The sequence below is a fragment of the Aptenodytes patagonicus genome, chromosome 2, assembly GCF_965638725.1.
Source record: "Aptenodytes patagonicus chromosome 2, bAptPat1.pri.cur, whole genome shotgun sequence".
NCBI lineage: Eukaryota > Metazoa > Chordata > Aves > Sphenisciformes > Spheniscidae > Aptenodytes > Aptenodytes patagonicus.
In genome coordinates, this window is record NC_134950.1 from 59522874 (window position 1) to 59545018 (window position 22145).

Here is a 22145-nt window from a genome sequence, read left to right on the forward strand (position 1 = left end):
GAGTGTATGATTTTTCACTCTCATTCTAGCTTTTTGTCATCTCCATACCTGGAATACAGCTGTAGAAGAAGTGCATTGTAAAAAAGTGCTGGTATAACAATGAATTTGATTTAGATCTTTGGAAGTTGTCATACACACATAGACCTATTCCGGAGTACATTGTTTGGAAGGCATCGGTTGCCTTCTCATCCTCTACTTAAAAGAGCGTGACATTTATGCTTCAAAATCGAAATACAATTATCCAGGTACTGCATATAAACGGCACATGGCTCAACCTCATCGAAGTGACTCATACAGCAACAATACGACAGAAACAACGCCTGTCATATAAATAAAAAAAGTCACATAAGTAAATCCGACTAAAGCTTTTTCCTTTCTAGGTGGTCGTGCCGTGGCCCGGGGCAGCAGGGCCGGACCGGCTGGTCAGACACCACTGGCGGCACATCTCAGCGGCGACGCGGTGGCCCGGGGGCCGCCTCCGTTCCCCTGAAAGACCCCGAGCTACTCACCGGTCCGTAAGCACATACCTGAGATAACCGATTTCATCGTCCCCTTCCGAACACCTCAGGCGGCCTTAGCGCGAAACTGCCCGCCCCCGGCACCGCCCCCCCGGGGGAACGCCTCCCGCCTAACGGACGACGGGGCACCGCCGGGGGCGGGGGGCGGGGCTGGGCGGTGCCGCGCGCCCCTCGCCCAATCAGCATCCCTCTCTCTCTCTCCCTTTAACTTTTTCCTCCTGCCGTGTCCCGCTAGCCAATCGCCGGTTCCGCCTGGGGCTCGCCCATTGGCTGGCGGCGGGGCGAGGCGGGGCGCGGGCGGGAGGGCGAAGCGCGCGCGCGGGCTCGGGAAAGTTTGGGAGGTGAGCGGCGGCGCTGCGCACGCGCTCCTCGCCAAGGGTTGGTCTGGGGGCGGCGGCGGGGACGGGACGGCTCGGCTCGGCTCGGCTCGGCTCGGCTCGGGCTGTTGTTTCTGCCGCGCGCCGGGTGGGGCCTGCCCGCCCGCCCGCCGGGGGGCGCTGCGCTGCGCGGCGGAGCGGCGTGGGCGGGGCAAGGCAGGGCAGCGGCAGCGGGCGCGCGAGGGAGGGAGCGGCGGTTTGAAGTTTTGGCGGTTGGGCCGCGGTTCCTCCCTCTCCCCTCAGGCGAGTTGCGGCGGGGCGGGGGGACGCGGGCCCCTCGCTCTTGGCTCCCGCCCCTCGCGGCTGCTCTGGGGAGGGCGGGGCCGATCTCCTCCCGTTTGGGGAAAAAGGGGTCTCTGGCTTCGAGCCGCCCCCCGGTTCCGGCCTGCGCGGCGGAGAGTGTCAGCGGCCGCCTCCCTTGGCGGGGCTATCGTGCCGCTGCCGGGCCGTGGCGGGTGGGGGGTGGCGGTGGTGCCTGCGCGGAGTGCTGAGGCAGGTAGGGCCCGGGCCTTCCGCGTTGAGCTCAGTAGCGTTAGGCTGTAGCCTGCCAAGTAGCGGCCCGAGGTGATCGCCTGACGGAGTCTGTAGCTCCCCAGGTGCTCGCTGCTGTGGAAATGGAGGAAGGCTGTCTGGATCCAAGCAGCTTTACAGGCTAAATATAGGTTGGCATGTCTTGCAGCGTCGGTACGCTAACTTGCAGGAGTGCTGCTCTTTTTAGAAAGTTCAAGAAAACTATATATAAAACTCTGTGGCCCCCAAGAAGCCTGGGGGGAGAGGACCGGAAATAATTTTTAAGTACGTTTGTGGGTGAAGTGGGGTGATTGCCAAAGAATATTGGCTGTGATGTATAAATAACGTATTTTTGACAGCATTACTGTGACTTGTGTAACTGTATGGTTGTTTTGTTCTTACTTTCAGATGCTGCTGGACCAGGGCTGATCGTGTTGCCAAGCAGAGTGCTATTTTAAGCAGCTTGCGCAGGATGATGGAAGATTTCAGAAATATTGCTGATGAGACGTTTCCAAGCTTCTTGGGCCATTCACTGAGTAGCAGTGCAAGTGTCATTTTTGAAAATGTTACTATTTCCTCAAACCCTGGCTTACCTGTTGCAGCTTCAACTGTTGCCAGAAGTAAAACGGGCTGTGACAACAGGTGAGACTATCAGTTAGTAGCACTTAATAATATAAAAAACAGTTGACTGGTTAGAAACATTTAATTCTGGAGCGGAAAAATTCTTTTGATAGGTTATTTGGTAGATGATAAAACTATTTACTAATCAGTAGCATACTAATCAGCAAACATAGGATTGATTGTATTAGCAGTGAAAAATCTGCATTACACTCATAACTCATAAATACTTAACTTTTATTAAAATTACTCTTTAAAAGAGGATTTTAGTTTTTAGACTGATAACAATCAAATTTCTTTTAACTCAACTCTTCAGCTTAGTATACTCAAGTTTGAAGTCATATAGAGAATGGTATGTTTTTTACATGTGTGTTCTCTTAACTCTATTAACTGTTCACTTAACTTACCTGAATCTGGCTCATTTTAGAAAGGGTAGTGTAAGAACTAATGTTATGGGTATGAATGAAAATTTAACACGATTTATAATGATTTGTTCAGCAAGGAGTAGAGCAAAGAGTAACAACTAGAAGCCTTTGCTCACTTAACTGCTGTCCTGTGACTTAACAAGAAGTAAGATCAGACTTTTATACCCTGTCTTTCCAGAAGTGTGCGTTCCAAATGGGACAGCACTACCCACTAAAAATGATAATGCGGTATTTCTCTAAAGAACCACAGAGAACTGGAGAGGATCATTCTGGGTACATACGTGTACCTATAAATACAGATTGGCTAGAAAATGCTAAAATATTAAAATAATTGAACTTACAGGAGGTGAATGGCCATCAATATGATTTCTTTTATTTTTCCAGTTCTTTGGAAAACAGGAGAGGTGCATATTAGAATGATTCTGTTGTGTGTTTTTCCTTCCCACCCTTACAGGCTTTCTGATATCTGTGCATCCTATTTAGAAGGGAAACATTCACCTCCATCAGGATCTTCTCACAGTAGTCATGCAGATCCTGAGCCAATGGGGAGATTTGCCCTCAGCTTTCGTGATGACATGTAAGTGAGACAGTTAAAATCTAGTTCTGTCCTAAAATGCACATACCAGTTTGTAGTATGTAGATTTATATGTACTATAAGCTAATTATGGAATACTTTGGAATTGAATTGCCTACCTCAGCAGCAGCTTCTACTACTGGCCTTTTGATGGCAGTAACTGGAGAGCTCAGCTGTGCATTAGCCTATTAGCTTATAGTGTTTGGCAGCCTAGGCAGCTTTTGCTACTAAAACAGCTCCTCCATGTTTTCTGAAGAGGGATAGTGGCAGGCTACGTGGAAGCATCCTGTGCAATGCTACCACTTAGGCTGTACAGCCCTACGTGAACAGCGTTCTGCTGTTTAATTGACTAATTTGGCTTCATGTACGTGACAGGAATGAATCTTTAGAAGTGATTTTTTTTTTAAACTATGATGTTTTCTTTTGTTGTCATACTAATTAAAAATTTCCTAAGTGTGGTTAATTAATTGACTTATTTGAATCTGGCTTGTATTTACCTAGTTTACATTACATAATCTAGAATTAAGCTGATGTTTCTGGTTCATGTCATGTGTGTGAATAACAGTTTGCACTGATTTTAATCTGTTCCAAGTAAGTATCATGTGGTTTGCATACAGAAAGGAACATCCATTTCTATTAAATTTAGCTTCCTTGTAGCCTCAGTGATTGCTATTTCTTAAGAGAAATAACTCATGTTGGTGAAATAACTTGGAGAGCATTACTAAGTGGTGGAAGTGTTGGGAGCTGTTGCATAGGTTGTTCCAACCAAGGTGAAATCTGTTCCTATTGTTGTGACAGAAACTGCAATGTGCGTCTTACTGATAAAATTGCACTATAGGCAGCATGTCCCTATAAAAACAAAGACTATAAGATTTAAGAGAGGGAGTCAGCTTCTTGAATGTACTCAAGTAAAAAAAATACAAAACATGGAATAACTGCATTTTAGACTTTCAAATGTTAGTTTTATTTATGTATCTAAAATACTAAAGCAAAAGTATGGTTCCGTCCACTCAGTGTGGAAATTGTAACATCTTACAATGTACATCTCAACAAAATAACTTTTCTGCAGAATTATAAAAGCTGTTTTTTAAGTTGTTAGAACTATATGAAATTTCAGTAAGTCATGTTCTTTATGATTTAGTCCCTAATTTAATGTTACAAAAGGCGTGCCGATATTGTGGACTTGGGAAAATCTTGTCTAGGGTTTGACTTGCTCTCAAATGGATCATGGAAGTCGCCTGGCATAGACTCTTTTCCCCTTATACTTTTCCTTCTTTTTGCAGAAATAAAAGAGAAAGGAACAAACAGAAAAAAGTAGAGAGGTATATGTTACATTAAATTTCACTATTTGTTTCACACTTTAGATTGTGAAACTGAAGCTCTTGTAATCTTGATATTTATTCCTTTATTGTAAAATGAAGGTAATAGATCTGTAGAACCTATGTTAATGGGAACAGCTAACTTCCTAGAGACGAAGGATTAAAATTGGAGAATTTATCAGATCTTTATATATAGAGATGTTGTATACTAACGTTGATCTCGGTGAGTGATTTTTTTTCCATTGAAATGATTCTCTTTCTAGGGAAGCTGCTACACAAGTTAAAGAACCGCAGCCAACTTCTGTTAGTTGGAAAGAATCCCACTCAATATATGGAGAGCAAGATCAGAATGTCACTGAGCATTCAAACTGCAGTCAAGATACCTTACTTGAGGTATTGCCACCCGAACGATTGGAAGGTATTAAAGTTTGAGAAAAATTGTATTCATATTCTCAGCATAATTTGCTTTTTATGCTATAGATGTCTTCTCTTGATCCTTTCACTGTTTTATGGCATAGTGTAAATGGGTTTTGAAAAATAATCTCTCTGATTTGAACAAACTGAAAACAGAGAAAGCTTGTGGTTGACATTGTGTTCTTAGATTTCTCCCCAAAGTACAAAGCTAGGCAGGAGCTGGTGAAAATAATCTTTGCTATAAAATACCATAATTGGAATGCTAGTAGGAACTTTACTTGTGGAAAAAGTATATGTAAGTTGTTTTCTACCCCTTCTCTTTCAGTAGGTGTAAGTCTATGAGATTATATTTTAACTAATGTCTCTCTTCTTGCCGTATTCTGACCTGTAATAGGTGATCTTTAACTGCAGCTATAGAAGCTGGAAACCTACTTTTCTAGTGAGATGGTGCATGAAAAAGTAGTTTGGAATAATTGCTGTGAAGACTGCTTTTTTTGAAGTATGAATAGACTAGTGGAAGCAAAATAATATTCTGTAACTTATTTTAAAAGCGTGGCTGTTGATATTAAACTTTTTTGATTTTTTTGCTACTGCCAATCCTGTGATTAAATTCTGCTTGTTCCTTAAAATTCAATAAATATACTTAGTAAATATATACTTCTAGTCATTACTAGTCATTTTCTAAGCTTTATCTGAATATTTGCATAGGTTTTCATGAGGTAAGTATTAATTATTTAATAGAGAACATAGTTAGAAAGTACTATGGTTTGTGATATAAATGGGTCCTTATAAAACACACTTCTAACAGTGAAGTGTTGACTTCAATCACTTATTATTGTAGCCTTGAGGAAGTGGCAGTAACTGTGGCAACAAAAATCATGATGCTTTGGAAAACTGGGATTGCCCAGTGTTCAGACTTGATAGTGTCTGATCGTATTTAGTTAATTGGTTTTAACTTGTTTATTCAAGGTTTAGGATTCTAGTCCGGAAATTGCCTTTTATTCCCATCTATTATTTAAGAATTAGGAACCTTTTTTGCTAAAATCTGTATGTGCCTGTCTAAAATGTTCTCTGTCTTGTGGGACTTGCAATTGGATTATGGGTGGATATAACACAAGGACAAATGGAAGCTGCTTACAAGTGATCCAAAGAAAGGATTGGCCCAATAGGTGAAATGCAACAGTGGAACAGAATGCTTGTTGCGACTTCTGCTAGTGCAACCTGGGACTCCTTACTTTTTTCCACTGCCTTATAGAAATCCTTAAGGCAGTAATTATTTTGCATAATTTTTACAGTTCTAGCCCTGATGAAGCCCTGCCTTTTTAATTACTCCCAGATACTTTTGATCATTGTTATAAGAACATGTAAACTTTGGTATTGTGATAAAGTGTGTGTTTCAGGATTATTTTTATGGTGTATGCCAAAACCTTCAAGAAGCTCAGTCTGCTATCTTATAGAATAGTTAGCACTTAGTAGTATAACAAGAACAAAATAAAATACTGATTACACTATGTTCTTTTGTTCCAGATTTGTCAACTGGAATATGTTTTCTTCCAGACAGTAAGAATAACAAGGTGAAACCTTTTCTATGTACAGTGAAATTAAAAGTTTTCTAATATTAATCTTGTACTAGACTTAATTGTGTGAGAGGAGGAGGGAGGGAATTGAACTGTGTTTATTGTCTTATGTCGCGTATCCCTTAAGTTTGTAACAGTGCTAGCATGCTGAATGTGTCATGCCTCACTCTGCCTCCTTTTTGCAGATCACAACATAATTAGTACCATGGGAGCATGACTCCACCTAATCTTTCTCAGTTGTGAAAATTGTTGTTTACTCCTACCCTCTGCTGTCTTGTAGTTCTTTATCCATGTAAGGACCTTACATTTTATCCCAATTGTAGTTTAGCTTTTGGAACTTTTTGGAGTGGTTTTGGAAATTGAAGTAGACAATATCCACCTGATTTGACTTGCCCCTGTACTTGTTAATTACTTTGAGGAATATTAGTTCAGGTGACTTTTTCAGTGTCCTCAGCATTAAATACTGCACCATTTGTACGAACACAATCTTCCTGCTGCCTCTGTATTATTATTCTTTTTTTGGTGTCTCTATCCCAGAGCTAGCACATAGCTGCAGGTATTGACAGGCAGGGCTGTGCTTCAGCTGTTTTTATCTACTGTGTTAGAGAAGCTGATAGTTATGGGCACAGAGATACAAGGCAGACAGGAATGGGAGATCTCGTGGCCCTTATAGAAAATATGCTTCAGGTTGCAGCTGGATGCTGTCCAGTGTGTGCTCCGTAATGTGTCAGCTGGTATTTACTAAATTCATATAGTTTTCTTTCATTTGATTTTTCTAGAGGCCACAGTGGTCAGTGAGTTGCAGTTGAATGCTCACAGGCTGTCATCTGAAAACCATAATTCAAGTCCCTTTCAAATTTTTTACTTTCTGAACTTTTGACTTTTTTGCTGTCTGTCCAAGATGATCCGTTTATCACGAAGAATGTGAGACTAAATCCAAAACACATTACATCGTGCTGTTTATAAAAATCGTTCAGGTATATAAAAGATACAATATTTACAGTTAGCTAGATTCAGCTGAAATACTACTTTATAAGCAATTTAGTATGCTTATTTGAAGAAATTATCAACAAAGGGTTGATCCGGGTGTACGATTTCTGAAGAAGCACTGTTTTGGCAGCATAGGAAACTATTGAGAGTTGTCTTTGTACTTTTTAGGTTGGGATTGCAGCTTAATGAGGGGGGGGGGGGGGCTTTTTTCAAGTCCAAACTCTTTAATACAGTGGTTCAGTATTTTATTTTTGAGGTTTTTTAAGTTTGGTGTCATTCAGATGCTTTTTCCCTCTCTCCCCTTTAAGATCCCTGTATTTCTTGCGTGTATCCATTCTGGAAGCTAGCAGGCAAAGTCCATTGGAACGAGAATGTTTGCTGGGTTAAGTAGGGAAAAAAAAAGGGGGGGGGAAGTTTTGGAATATTTTAAACCTCATTAATTGTTTATTAATAACTGAATTTATACAATAGCTAGTAACTCCTAGAAACATTTCTGTGTGGATGCTTTTCACAGGTTGGTCCATCTGAACCTTCTGAAAAGCTGATAGAAGGTGAAATCTCAAGTGATCATCTGAGCAATAGCCTTTCAAGTTTTTTGGAAAATGAGAAACTCTCATCTCTTGCAAGCTCAGAAGAAGATTCCACTGGTAAGTGTATTTATAACTCTGGATAGTTGATTCTAGAATTCTGACACAATGTTATTGCATACTTGAGAAGAAAGGTGGTGTTTTACTGAAGTATTTAATACAGGATCATGCTTGATCAAAACCCCTGATGACAGGGTATGTCCTCAGATGAATGAGGAAGGCAGGGTGATAAATAGGTTTACTGCCGTCTTGTGATCAAGTATCCCTGCGCAGGGTTCAAGTAGCGTTACTGGATTTCTCCCTATTACATCTACAGATGTCATGGCTGTCTTTTGAAGTCGTCTTGTTCTTTCTTGTTGCATAACTTACTTGTGTGTTAAGCGTATAAAAATTAAGTTAATAGTTTGCTGAGTAAAAATACTTTCCTTTTTTCCTCCACCCGAGGGAATGGAATTACTTTTATCTGCCCTTCTAAGGAGTTGGTAGTCTTTAGTTGGAAATACTTGTCTATTCAGGGTTCCGGTACTGGTGAAGCTAACTGATCTTTTTATTTTTCCTGGTCAGTGTGCAATGTACTAATTTTTATCATGCAATTCTGTATCCAGTGTAAATTTGGCAGCTCAGTATTTCTAAAAATAAGGAGGAAGTCTCTGGTATCTGAGCTAAAATACGTTCATCTACTTTCTCATTATTTGGAAGATAGTGGATTATTATTTCAGTTTCACAAAGAAGAAATCAAAGTATAGGTAAATGAAATTAAAACAATTATCGTGGTGGTGTTAATTTGAGTTTGAATTGTAGGTATTTGTCTACCATTCAGGTAACTAACTAATTGTTATATAATTTTTAAAGCACTCTATGGATGTTCATTCTGAGGACAGGTATTAGTCCTCTTTCAAAAATTGAAGAAACTTAGCCTGCTGTAATCCATCCACCTTCTCCAGTATCATATGTGGAAACAGAGCCATGATGCAAATTTCTCATTTATTGACTCTCAGATGTAACAGACCCTGGTTGCTTTGCTGTAATATCAAAGTTGCGGAGCATCCATAGCTTCCAATTCAACTAAATCGCATTTTGTTGAGAGAGTGTGCTTCTGTAAATTGGGCTCTTTGTATGGGGCACTGGCAAAACTGGGAATGCAAAAATAATGATGACTTACCTGTGTGTGTATAGATGTACTTTTTTTTCTATACATTTTTGGCATTGTGTAGACCTCTTTGGCAGAAGGAAATACTGAGAAGATTCTTCAGAATTACCTTTTTGGGGGGAAGAATTGAAATATATTACAAAGGCAAAATTGCTGGAGAATTCTTAAACCATCACCAGCACCCTGAAAACGAATGTTTCTTTAATTATGTGGAAAACAAAATATAGTTACGAGTTGATAAATGCAAGGCCTGTTTGAGTATACTGTTTTTTTTTTTATAAGGAAAAACACAAACAGGATTCTGTTTCCTGGAAATGAAAGAATAAAAAGTAAAGATGTCAAACTTCTTCTCAGAATATGTTTTACAATGGTTTTAAGAGTGCATTTAACCATGCCCTAAAAAGCTGACAGATGTTTGGGTCTGTCCTGGTTTTGGCTGGGATAGAGTTAATTTTATCACATCATAAGCCGGTAGTGTTAACAGTGCAGCAAAATGATATCCTTGATCCAGCTCCCGGAGGTGATAAACAGCACAACAGGGAACATACACAGCAAGTAAGGTGTTACATAACACAACTTTGAGAGCAAGCACGACAACTTTGAGAGTAAATTAATGAACGTTGTGACCAGCGACTGTTAAATCAATATAATGAATGCTTATAACAAATTTGCCTTAACATGCTCTGGTCAGATCTGTTGTTATCTCAACCCTTCAAGCCCCACGTTGGGTGCCAAAAGGACTGTTGTGGTTTAACCCAGCAGGCAACTAAATACCACACAGCCGTTTGCTCACTCCCCCCTGCACAGTGGGATGGGGGAGAGAATCGGAAAAAAAAAAGAGTAAAATTCACGGGTTGAGATAAAGACAGTTTAATAAGACAGAAAAGGAAAGGAAAATAATAATAATGATGATAAAAATATACAAAGCAAGTGATGCGCAATGCAATTGCTTACCACCTGCTGACTGATGCCCAGCCAGTTCCCGAGCAGCGGTCACCCTTCTCCTGGCTAACGCCCCCCAGTTTATATACTGAGCATGACGTCACATGGTATGGAATATCCCTTTGGCCAGTTTGGGTCAGCTGTCCTGGCTGTGCCCCCTCCCAGCTTCTCGCTGGCAGGGCATGAGAAGCTGGTAAGTCCTTGACTAGTGTAAGCACTACTTAGCAACAACTAAAACATCAGTGTGTTATCAACATTATTCCCATCCTAAATCCAAAACACAGCACTGTACCAGCTACTAGGAAGAAAATGAATGCTATCCCAGCCAAAACCAGGACAGGGTCTTTAAAAATAAACAAACAAAAACCCTGGAAACTCTCCTCTACCCCCAGCCCCCACAAATTAAAAGCAGCCCCAAAACAAGAAAAATTGTGTCTTGGAAAAGTTCTCACTTGACAAATAGGAATAATACTGTTCTTAGTAATGGCACTTAACATTTTTTGTCATTGAAATATAGAACTATGCTTCAGTCACTTTCTGTGAAGTTTGAAAAATGTTATATATATTTTACTTTTAATTTATGAGTATGTATACAATTTGCTAGTTGGAATGTGGTGGTGTATAGATCATGTGAAGGAAGAGGAGTCACTTGATAGCCTGGGAGTTAACATGCTAGCTTATAGTCATCTTATTTTGCTGTATATCAGTAGTCATGGAGTAAGACAATTATGTGTTTCTGTGACCCAATTATTTTAAGGGAAAACCAGGATAATTCTGCTCTGACTGTGTGAGTGTATTGTGAGACTCAATGTATTAAAAATTATGGAGTTGCTTTGATAGTATGTCAGGTGATACAAAATGTCTGTGAAAGGTGAATAGGATATTTTCTTCTCTTTCAATAGATGATGATATTGATGATGAAGAGTTCTTTGATAACCAACTAGAAGCCTATTTTGAGCAGCTGATACAACCAGAAATGACAAGAGGAGACACTGACATACAGAAACTCTCAGAATGCTGTACAGCGCTGAAGCGTTCTGAAAATGGCTTATTTCAAGTAGGTTTAAAGTAAAGTTCAAAGCTTAGCATGCCCAATGGCCCTTAAACACGGTAGCATCATTGAGGGTTGTCTGCTGGGGTGAACTAGGTTTTATTTCTTTCCTGACAAACCCAAATACTGTCCAACAGGTAGCCTGTACAGCGAAGGATTCTTTTTAAATTTAAAGATAGCAAATACAGCTCCAAACTAGAAACAAAGCCATTTGAGTGAGCTTCTGACTTTTTTTGTTCCCTCTGCAAGGTTTTCCTTGGGGGCGGGGCAGCAGGAAGAAAAGGAAAGAAGCTAGGTAGCTATTTTTGTGTTTGTTTTCCTTTTCGTTGTAGTGCAGAGCTAGCACCTGATTCATCTGCTTGTTACAGAAGGTCTTGCTGTTTATGAGATAAGGTAGAATTAGGTAAGTAGCTGGCTGTCCCAGGAGGCATTAGTCGGGAAGGCTTGCAGCAAAGCTGAAGAGTTTCCTATTATGGTGTCTCCTTTATTCAAGTGTCTATTCAGGTTTCCCATGCCTCTCTAACCCTGCTCCTCACACTCCTCTTTGTCCTGTGCATAGCCTTCTCCTTTCTCCTGATAAGCAGCTCTGGTAGAGAACCTTGTGCAGTCAATTCTGTTACTTGATCTTGCAAAGGGAAAAAGGGAAAAAAAAACCAACCCCAAACTCCTAAGACTGGATTCCTGTCCCTTCTCTGGGATGATGGACGCTTGTCCTCAGAGAAATCCTGTAATAACTAATATAGCATCAGTAGTATTTCCTGAAGATGGACTTTTTCTGCTGGACTGCTTAATACTGCATTTCTTAATACTTATTACAACACTAAAAATTGCTTTTAGAGTTTTGTATTGTTTATGGTGGTCTGAACCTCTGAGGCATTCTCTTGAATGCTTTAAGGTATGAATGTTTCTTATACACCTTGCTTCCCCTCTCAGCTTCCTAGTGGTGGTTTTTAGTGTCAGAGATGGTGTGATGTTTCTAGATAAGCATTATATCATTGGTAACTAAGCAGAAGCCTCTACTGATACCATCGTCTTGTGATGGCAGGATTTTAATTTTGATTACCAGCCTCTGAATGCAAAGAATTTTTGATGAAAGATAAATCTCCATAAGAAAGCTAATACCCATAAAATACTTGATTTACCCTGTCCCCTCCAGCCCCAGCAAGCTGTTTAGCTGAACTGAAACTAAGACCATCTTTTGATCTCGCTTGTAACTTGCTTGTAATATCCGGGAGATGGGCCTACTGTCTGTGTAGGAATTGCTTAATTTTATTCTGATGGTTCTGTGGCAAAACTACTTTCAGTAGTTTAACTTGTTCCTATTCTTAATTAGAGTTACAGTTTTAACTGCAACAAAATTCAAAGAACGGAATGGAATTTTCTTTTAAGACACTGATTAAACTTGTTGAAAAGAAATTTAATTCACTATTGATAAAAGATTGTTTTATTTTTTGTTTCTGTAACTGTTAGGGTAACATGCTGGCACTTATTTTCTATCATACAACTAGTTTATAAAATCTTTTTGATCACTGGTTTATTATTTTGGATAGCAATCTCCAAGGTTTTATTAAGTGTATAGTATCACAGAGACTCGTTTTTCCAGGAGAGTAAGTCAGTCTCTTAAATAAGTGGTCAGTGTGTGAAAGATAAGTGTAGAGCAGCAACTGGCTGGCTTGTGGCTTATCTTTGAGCAGCAGTTAGCTCCATTACAGAGTGCCAGGGATTAAGTGCCTTTCCATTTTCTTGGCTTTGCAACGATGGATGCGATCCTGGCAGTTGCATGGTTGACCAGAATGGAAAAGCGTGATTGATTTAAACAGTTAAATGAACTGTAGCTTCTGAAATTTCAGAAATTTTGCAACTGACATCAGAGTTTCTAAGCTGTGGGAAGTGATATGTTAACCCTGTAAAAGCAGCCTGTATAGGCTGCCAGTTGCTGATCTACGGCTGTATGTGAAGAAAGGAATAGGTGGTTGTTTGAAGAGTGAGAATAATACAGTTCTGCTCTCTGACCTCAGGTCTTTTCTACTTGTGTAAGATGTTCCTTCTTCACTGCCATTGTAGGTAGGCAGTGGGGTAGCTACAACAGGTTGAGTTGGATTTGGAGTCCTCATCCAGCAGTGGGTCAACCAGATGGGGAAGAGGAGTAGCATGGTGCCCTTGTTAAAGGGAATGAAAGGGTGTAGTAGGAAAAAGAAGAGATCCTCCATCTTCTTGCTGCGTATGCCTTTGGAGGCAGATGCATGGACTGGCATAGCCAGGAACTGTTGTCCTTGGTCATGGTGCTAGCAGCTAGAGATACTTCTGGCAGTGGCACGTGAGCGAACAAAGTATTATAATCTGTTTACTAGAGAATTTTTTAACATTGTGAAAACAATTGTAGTGTTAAATTTTTTTTTTTTCTTTGGTATATCTGTTCTAGTGTAACTTAAATCTTAATTTTTTTTTTTTTTTTAAAAGGAGAACTTTCAGGTTCCTGACACTTATCAGTCTGTGACAGGAGTAGACTCTGGAAATGCTAGTGATGAAGATTCACAAAATCAAGGGATAACTGGATGTCCTGTGCAAAGAGAAACGCTGCCCACAGCAGTACGGCAACTGGTATGAAATTGTCATTTACTTTTCTGTTTATCATGTAGAGTAAGACTGTAGTAGAAAATGGCAGTGCATTTGAAAACTTGTTAGAGATTGAACTAACAACCCAAACTTTCTTTACAAAAAATTAATAACACCACTTTGTTTTCAGACATATTTTTCAAACATAGCTAGCTTGGACTATGTTGTACCTAGAACTATTAGCACAAACAGTTAACAACTGCACTTCTGACACTTTTTAAATGATTATTGTTTTCTAAGAATTCCATGACTACTGGAGATGTGCTAGATTCCTGCACTGCTGCTGAGTTGCGATTAGATTCACGGTATCTTCAGTGCATGGACAGCTATAAAGCTGATGTCTCGGATGTCCTTCCAAAGCAAGAAATACAGTCCTCTGAGTGTCTGGCTGCTTCTTCTGATGCAGAAGTACTACACGCAGCCAGCGGATTTTTGGGGCACTACACCACTCCTAAAGTTCTTCTTAGTGCAAATGCATCTCAGACAGATGCAACTGAATGTGAAGTCGGTCTTGCTGATACTTACCTGTCTCCAACTGCAGACAGCTGTGAGAACATAAGTTTAGCTACAACAGACAAAGGTAGGTTGCTTTAGATATAACCTATTTATACAATTGTGATCGGACTCCGTTGCATGGAAAAAGAAATAAAATTGTAAGCTATGCATTTTTCTTTAGTTGTGCAAGTTGATAATAAAAACAATGTAGCTTGAATAAATTTTGACTTGTTTTTGTTTTAAAAAATACTGTTGTGTATTACACTTAACGGTTGTTTATTTGATGATGAAACTAGTTTAAGCTTGTGCTTGCAGCAACTTGAGCTACGTTTTTTTTTTTAACTCCTTAATCTAAACTTAAGAGACTTTGCCATATTTCTTTTTATTTTAATCAAGTGTCGTATTTGATATATCTTTCAGGTGATTTACCACACAGCATTGTCTATCAGAATGAAGAGGGCAAATGGGTGACTGATCTCGCGTATTATACTTCATTTGATGAAGAACAAGATTTAAATCTGTCTGAAGATGATAAAATAAACGAGGAGTTCATTACTGGATGTATGTAATCTTTTTCCTTTTTAGTTAGCTGTTGTTATCTGTAATAGTGTTGAGGAAACTTTCTTCCTCTTTTTTTTTTTTTTTCCACTTCAACAAATCAGTACTTGGTGTTGCAAAGCCTCCAGGCTTTAGATACTACAAATTATTTGAAAGCTGATGTCGATAGTAGCGTATAATGATATTATCATCAGTTATAGTTGATAGCTTTTTTCCATGTTTCCTACTCTTCCCATGAAGAGTATTTTGTTTCGTTTCAAAAAGCATTCTAATGTGTCACTGGTACCTATTGTATGAGCAGAAGTAACTCCTGTAGCTGTCACTTGCACAGTTTTTCCTTTGGACTTTAATTATTGTTATCCTTTCAAGAAGAGGAAACAGTAGTCATTCTGTATCACGTGACCGTTATAAGACAGGAAATAATTGTAAACAACAAATTACTACAAAATCAACTAGAATGTGAAAAGAGCTGCTGAATTCACTAGCTGGTGATTTTTTTGTGAACCCCTTGGGAATGTCTTGATGCTGAAAAATGGTACTGGTACCGAAAAACGTTGGAGCTTATTGAGGGGCTTTACTGGACTCTCATCTTCTAACAAATTCCAGGCTTCTTGAACCTCTGTTTACTTAAAGTTGTTTCTTTTCCTTAAGCTGTCTCAGACTGATCTTCATGAGAGTCTGTATGTTTGTCATACAGGCTTGGATAATATGTGCATAGTACTGTAGACAAATCAATTCCTTAACACCAAAATGTCATCTGGTCATCTGTTTTACTAGACAGATTCAAGCAACAGTGTTTCTCCTAGTTTCTAAAGTGAGATATGGATGGGCTAATATATTCTAAGGATGTCCACGGTCCACTCAAGGCTTTTCTTTCTTTCAAAGGGAATGCTGTATATGTTGCTGTCTAGAATTGTTTATTTTGAATGAATGATCAAACAGGGTTGATTAGTTGAAATAATGTTTTTCAACACTGTAGTGGTTTTCTGCTGGAACAAGCAAATATGATCCAATTTGGTAGAAAATTCCCGATCTACTCTGTCAGCAAAGCAGAGCTCCTCCATTATTTTTCAAATGCCAGGTTATTTCAGACACTTTCCTGCATCTCAGACTGGGGTTGTCGAGTGATTAGAATATTTGACTGTTGTAAATTTTTCCAAGGCTGTTTTAGCTTTTTCCTGCCTGATGGGTTTTTAAAGGAATTCTGCTTTCGAGCTGATTGGCTTACCTGTTCACACACTAGAAGACATGTGCTTACAGATTCAATTTGATTAGCATTTTTCTGGCTGCTAGTTTGCCTGTCTGTTTGCAATGCTCACGTGTGATGCTTGACAGCTGAGAGACTTTTATGTGTAGGGGCAGAAAAGGAATGTTGCATCTGATGCTTGTGAGTCTCATTTATGACATGTCTATCTCTGTCAGCAGACGGTGCACACAGTATGTTCTTGTCTAGAATAGTGCAGGATTGCTCACTTGATGGACTTTGGTGCTTCAGGAAGTCTGAAGAGAGCTGTATGGCTTATACAGAGGATTAAGGAAGAACTGATACTGACTTAGAGTTCAACTGCATATAACAATGTGTCATCGATAGTGCTAGGTTGCCTTTAGGAAATGCAGTTGGATCGCTCAATAAAGATGTAGTCCAACTTTGTTTCTTTCCTCAGAGTATGTGTTGTGACTTCCCAGAAGTAATTTTATGGACAGCAGCTGTATTCACTTTACAAGTTTGTGTCCATTCTTGACTTACTCCTCCATTTGCCCTGTGTCCTCTATGACTAAGGATGCTGTGTGTACAAGGCCACATATTTTCTAAGTTTGGATGGGCTTAATGATACATTAACATTGAAATAAGGTGGTAGAGCAATATCTCTTGATCAGCAGTTTTTCACATCATTTTGGTGAAGAGACTTGAAGTGTTCATTGTTCTGTAAATGATCATTGTGAGAATAATACAAGCGTTTGAATTTAAAAGAAGTAAGGATTTATTTGGCCTGTTAATTTGTGCAGGTATTTAATGAACTGGTACAAACCAGTCTGTTTCTTTTGCTCCAATTCACAGGTACCACTTTGATGAAATTTTCAAAACCAAGTGTAGTAAAAGTTTATTCGGAAGTAGCCACATGATGCTCAATTCTAGCTAGTATGGGTAGCGTAACCTATGAAAAGTTATAGTTTGGTTTGGGGTTAAGGCCGTAAGAGACTTTCTTTATTCACCATTAAGTTAGTTAGCTAAATGCTGATTTTACTTTGGCCCCTAATGATCCAGGGGGATCAGTTACTCTTTTAAAATGTATTTCATGTGAATTTTTCTCACCATAACAGGATGGAATAACTCCTAGTGTGTTCCAAACTGTCTCAGATGTAGAATTAAATATTGCAATATCTGTCCCTCAAAATTTAGTTTAATGATGCAAAATAGTAATGACAGCACTTAATAACTTATGCCTTATTTTAATAAATGTTCTCTTTGGTTTTAAGCTGAAGCAGCAGCTATGATTGCACAAGACCAGGAAGAATTTGAGAAAGCACACAAACTTGTGCAGGTAACTAATTATCTCAATGTAAACAGAATAGTTCTCTAATTTATTTGCAAGTTACAACTTGTGAAATGTCTTTGTCTGCAGGTGGAAAAAATAGATGTTCTAAATGCATCTGAATTAGCAGATACTTCATGGAAATCTGCCAATAGCTGCATTCTGCTGAGAACATCTGATCTTGATAAAGATGCCAGTTACTTACGTTTGTCTTTGGGGGAGTTCTTCGGTCAGAGATCTGAAGCTCTTGGTTGTCTTGGTGGAGGCAGTGATGTGAAACGGGTATGTATCAGTATTAAGACACAAGGAAAGGACAAGAACAACAGCTAGTGCTACTTTTGGTTTTTTATATTATAATTAATTCTTTCTGAGAATTACTTTCCCGTTCACTTGCGAAGGAAATTCTCTATGTGTGACAGGTCTGGATTGGCTTTTGTTTCCCAGTTGGAATTTCTGATGTGAAGGGCTGGCTGGTGTTATCAATGAATCTTGATCCTCACCTTTTGGTGAGGCGCTAATTATGTGTAGGATCAGAGAGAGAAAAGTACACCATATACAGGGTGCAAGTTGGAGGTCCAAGCAAACGATCCACATAGTAGTTGAGTGAAATGCTGCTCAGACAGGGGTATTTCAACAGTGAGGGTATCTTTGGCTATTGATAGTTGATGCGCTATCTAGGCAAATGCCCGACTTCAGTAAAAATATAGTCATCTAGACTCTAACTTACCAACATACTTCTGTATGCTTCTTGCATCTATCTGATACCTGTCTATTCTCTTATCTACTGTTGGTAGACACTATCTCATCTGTGTTGCAGACAAAAAAAAAAAGTGGGGAAGTGTGTACAATGGGAGGAAGAAGTCAAATATGCTTGTGTAATTCAGTCGTGTCCTGCTGAATTGGTAGAATCGGCATGTTCTGTCCTCGTGCATTCAGAGGCTGAGCGGCAGAAATGTCTCCAGGCAGAGATGGTGAAAGCATATGTAGTTTCTTTTGTCTAACTGGTATAAATAAGTCGTTAGTTTATTTTATGTATATATTGGAAGCGTATGTATTTTGATTAGGCATTTGCAATGCTAATGCCTAATGCATATGTTACTTCTCGGTGGTATGAGAGCCAAACACCAACTGGGGAGGCACTGTGGCTGGAACTGCTTTTGCAAGCCCACTGAACCGATTTATTAATGACTAAATTTACTCATGGTGTATTCTGGGGTAATATTTTTTTTTTTTATAGCCATCTTTTGGTTACTATATTACATCTCCGAAGAAAAGGCAACCTGTTGCTTTGCTAAGGCAATCTGATTCATCAGGAGGTGACACCGGCCAAGAGATTTCGCAATTGTCTGAGGTGTTTCCAGGTAATTATAGAACAGAAGGGTCAGCCCTAGACAGTGGTTATAACAGTAGTTAAGAATTACTTGTATATAGCTATTAAAGACTACTAAGCGTAATCTGTGATAGAAAGACTGGTTTTCATTCACCAAATATCTTTTTTGCTGTGAGCACCTCCCCCACCCCCCTTTCCCCCAGAAAAACACAGAACCTAAACGCTTATAAGAGAGAACATTTTAATACTAAGTACTACCCTAAATTGTCTTGGATATTTCAGCATTTCCAGATACTGGATAGCTACCAGAATGTCTTTTGATAATTAAAGTCTGTTCAGAGTTTTCCTGTTGAAAAAAGCTGTATAAACGTGTTGCCAAAAAACAAACAAAAACCCTGGAAAATTGGTCTGTTTGCTCATATAGGTATAGAGGATATAGGGAAAGAAGGAAAATGGTTCGGGTTATATCTGAGCTGACAGTGTGTGCATAAAACATAGTGTACATTATTTCCTGCCATCTTTAAAAAAAAATGTTACACTCCCATGATATCTGCTTAACTTAAAGTAATAATTCAGGAGATTCCGCCAAAATTTTATATGTAAAGATCACAGCACGCATTTTTGGTGCATATATATGCCTATCAACTTAATAAGGTATGTTTAGGAAAGGATGTCTGCATTTTAAAGCGTCTCTACTGCTTTTGATAGAACTGTGGCAACATCAGTCTTTGTGAACCTGCTTGTACCGTCAGTGCAGTGATTTTGGTACTTTTTTGCGTTGGTGAAAAATACCCATCAGGCTTTTATGGAGCCTGCTTCCTTGAAATGGCTTTACAGCTGTAATTTTCCTTATGCGGGAACCTTGCAAATATTTTTAAAGGGTCTCCAATGACGATTATTTTTTTTAAATCTAGTGTTAGTGTGCTTAAATTCACTATACAGTAGTCTGGATTTTTGTCAAAAAAAACATGCAGGTTTTTTGATATGAGGGTTGCTATAAATGCTAGAGAAAGTAGGTATTTGGGTTACTTTGTGGCCAAGATATTAATAGTTACTGCCATCTGATTTTCAGTAGTACTGGCAGTAATCATCTTTATCAGCAATACCAGTATGCAATTCCTGCTTAAGGAGCAGCAGATGGAGAGGAAGTTGAGAGGTCAATAACCTGAGGAGGGCGTTACTTGAAATACAAAGTATATCCAAACCCCAAATATCTACTATAAGAACAGAAGTAAAGAAAAAAAAAAAAAAGAAAAAAAAGAAAAAAACAACCAACCAACCCCCCCCCAAACCCAAACAAAAAATGTTTGTTTCATACTTGTTTTCTCACTGATCAGAGCATCCTTTAAAAGTTGGTTTTAATGTCCTAGGGAGTCCAGATGTTTTCCTTCAAGCAGGAACTCATTTGTTGGAAATGGTATCCTCTAGATCTCATATGAATAATACCTCCTAGTTTGGGTTTGATCTCCTAATCAAGAAGATTATTCGTGGTTTTGATGGTTTCAGAAACATACCTCTCCCTCCTAAACATAACACTTCAAAATCACCAGTTCACTGCTATCTACCTCAGTCAAACCCTGTCTCCAGCATAAGAAAATTGGCTTTACTCATATCTAACTCTTCTAGTGTTCTACTGGAGAATGTTCATATTATCTTGCAAACACCATTTTATGAAATGGTGTGTTTAGCTTATGCTAATATGATAAGCTACCTGAAAATAAAATTTGAAGAGTGTGAGCATGGTATTCTTAATGCCAGCTAATTTTGTGACTTGAATGTAAACTTTGAGTACTGTACAGGAAACAATTGATGCTTGCAGTATTTGGTTTTGTGCTATTATAACAGCTCTTTTTTTCTATAGAGCGTTAAGGGAGCATGTGTATCCCAAGAATACAGGTGTTTAGATAGCTTACTGTGAATTAATTCCCTGTCTTTTTCTTTGTTCTTAGATGACATAGAAGCACAAACAAAAGAACGTGCAAATTCTGCCAGTTGTGAAGGTGCATGGCATAGGATCGATACTGCAGCTGGAATACATAAGAGCATTAATATAGAAGCTGCTACCAAAAGTAAAGCAAAGGTATTTCTCTTGTATTTTTCTATTAAGTGCAACTATGAACTTGAACAAAATTCAAATAATTCCTATTATTATTGCTGCTTTGAGTACGGCTAGATTTGGACTTTCATATCAGCTCACTGCTTTTTATATTGATCATCTGATTCCTAGCAGGTGCCACTGTTTGTTAGGATAGTTTTGTTAGAATGCCACCATCCTGTGGTGAGTCAGGTGTTACTATCACCATCTCATTTTCCTTTTTCTCCCTACTTCACTTTTGGAGTTGCTTGGTCTGTCAGCCCATAGTTTTTGAGAGATTCCTAGGCTATTGATGTTCTGCGATCACGTTTCTGAATTTCAGCTATGTCTTCCCCTTCTTTTTTTTTTAATGAAACAATGTGTCTTTAGCATGTGAATTAAGTCTTTTACTTGATAAAATTCAAAAATATTGATGTGGTGTAAGTCTGAAAAAGGTGTATTTTCAATTTGGTAATCCTAGCTTCTCTGCCTTAACGTGTCATGTTCTTTTTCTGATCAGGCATAACACATACAGACCCATTCAGTTACAGAAACAGCCCTTCTACATGATCGCTGAAAGGAGTCGGTAGCTAGCAAGATTGACTTAGTTTAGCTGATCAAATGATGAAGGCTGCAGACTTAAATGCAGGAGGACTGGTTGGATCGCTCATCTGACTGTGTACTGCCATAATTGCTTTTCTTTCTAATTTATTATTATCTCTATTGTTCTAGATACAAAATGAGTAATTTGGGGTTTTGATCATGTATATCCAGATTCTAATCTACCCTACCCTCAATTTGTACAAGTTTAGGTCACCTTCAGTCTGATATGGATGCTAAAATGTTCTCAAACACAGACAAATCACAGAACGGTTGAGGTCAGAAGGCACTCCTGGAGATCATCTAGTCCATCCCTTCTTGCTCAAAGCCAGGTCAAACAGAGCAGGTTATTCAAGGTCTGGTCACGTTTTGAGTATTTCCAAGGATGGAGACTCTGTAGTCTCTCTGGGTCCTCTCTGGGCAACTTGTTCCAGTGTTTGATCATGTTGACATTAAAAATCTATTCCTTATGTTTAAATGGAATTTCCTGTATTAAAAATTGTGCCTGTTGCCTTTCTTCTCACTGGATACCTTAGAGAAGAGTGTGGGTCCATCTTCTTTACTCCTCCCTGCCCCCCTCGCCTCCCCTCCCCGTCAGGTATTTGTACACATTGGTAAGATTTCCTCCTGAGCCTTTTCTTCGTGATGCTAAAGATTTCCAGCTCTCTCCTCATATGACAGATGCTCCAAGTTCTTACTCATCTTTGTGGCCCTTCACTAGACTGTCTCCAGTATGTCCGTGTCTTGTCTTCTACTGGGGAGTCCATAACTGGACACAGCACCCCAGATGTGGTCACAACCAGTGCTGAGTAGAGGGGAAGGATCACCTCCCTGAGCCTGCTGGCAACTCTTCTTACTCAGCTTACTTCTTCTTTGTAATTCTTAC

At 39.3% G+C, this 22145-nt stretch overlaps 1 protein-coding gene across 1 annotated transcript in view; it reads left to right on the top strand.

Annotated features, from left to right (window-relative positions):
• CEP192 (centrosomal protein 192) overlaps nt 1-22145 on the top strand; it is a 96593-nt gene that overhangs the window by 15577 nt on the left and 58871 nt on the right. The window contains exons 10-23 of the mRNA XM_076328963.1: nt 754-896; nt 1814-2047; nt 2903-3025; nt 4605-4759; nt 6283-6329; nt 7837-7969; nt 10904-11058; nt 13513-13653; nt 13909-14248; nt 14584-14724; nt 17200-17264; nt 17346-17537; nt 18493-18616; nt 20535-20665. Coding sequence (XP_076185078.1) covers nt 754-896; nt 1814-2047; nt 2903-3025; nt 4605-4759; nt 6283-6329; nt 7837-7969; nt 10904-11058; nt 13513-13653; nt 13909-14248; nt 14584-14724; nt 17200-17264; nt 17346-17537; nt 18493-18616; nt 20535-20665 — 2124 coding nt within the window. The remainder of the gene's footprint in view (nt 1-753; nt 897-1813; nt 2048-2902; nt 3026-4604; nt 4760-6282; nt 6330-7836; nt 7970-10903; nt 11059-13512; nt 13654-13908; nt 14249-14583; nt 14725-17199; nt 17265-17345; nt 17538-18492; nt 18617-20534; nt 20666-22145) is intronic.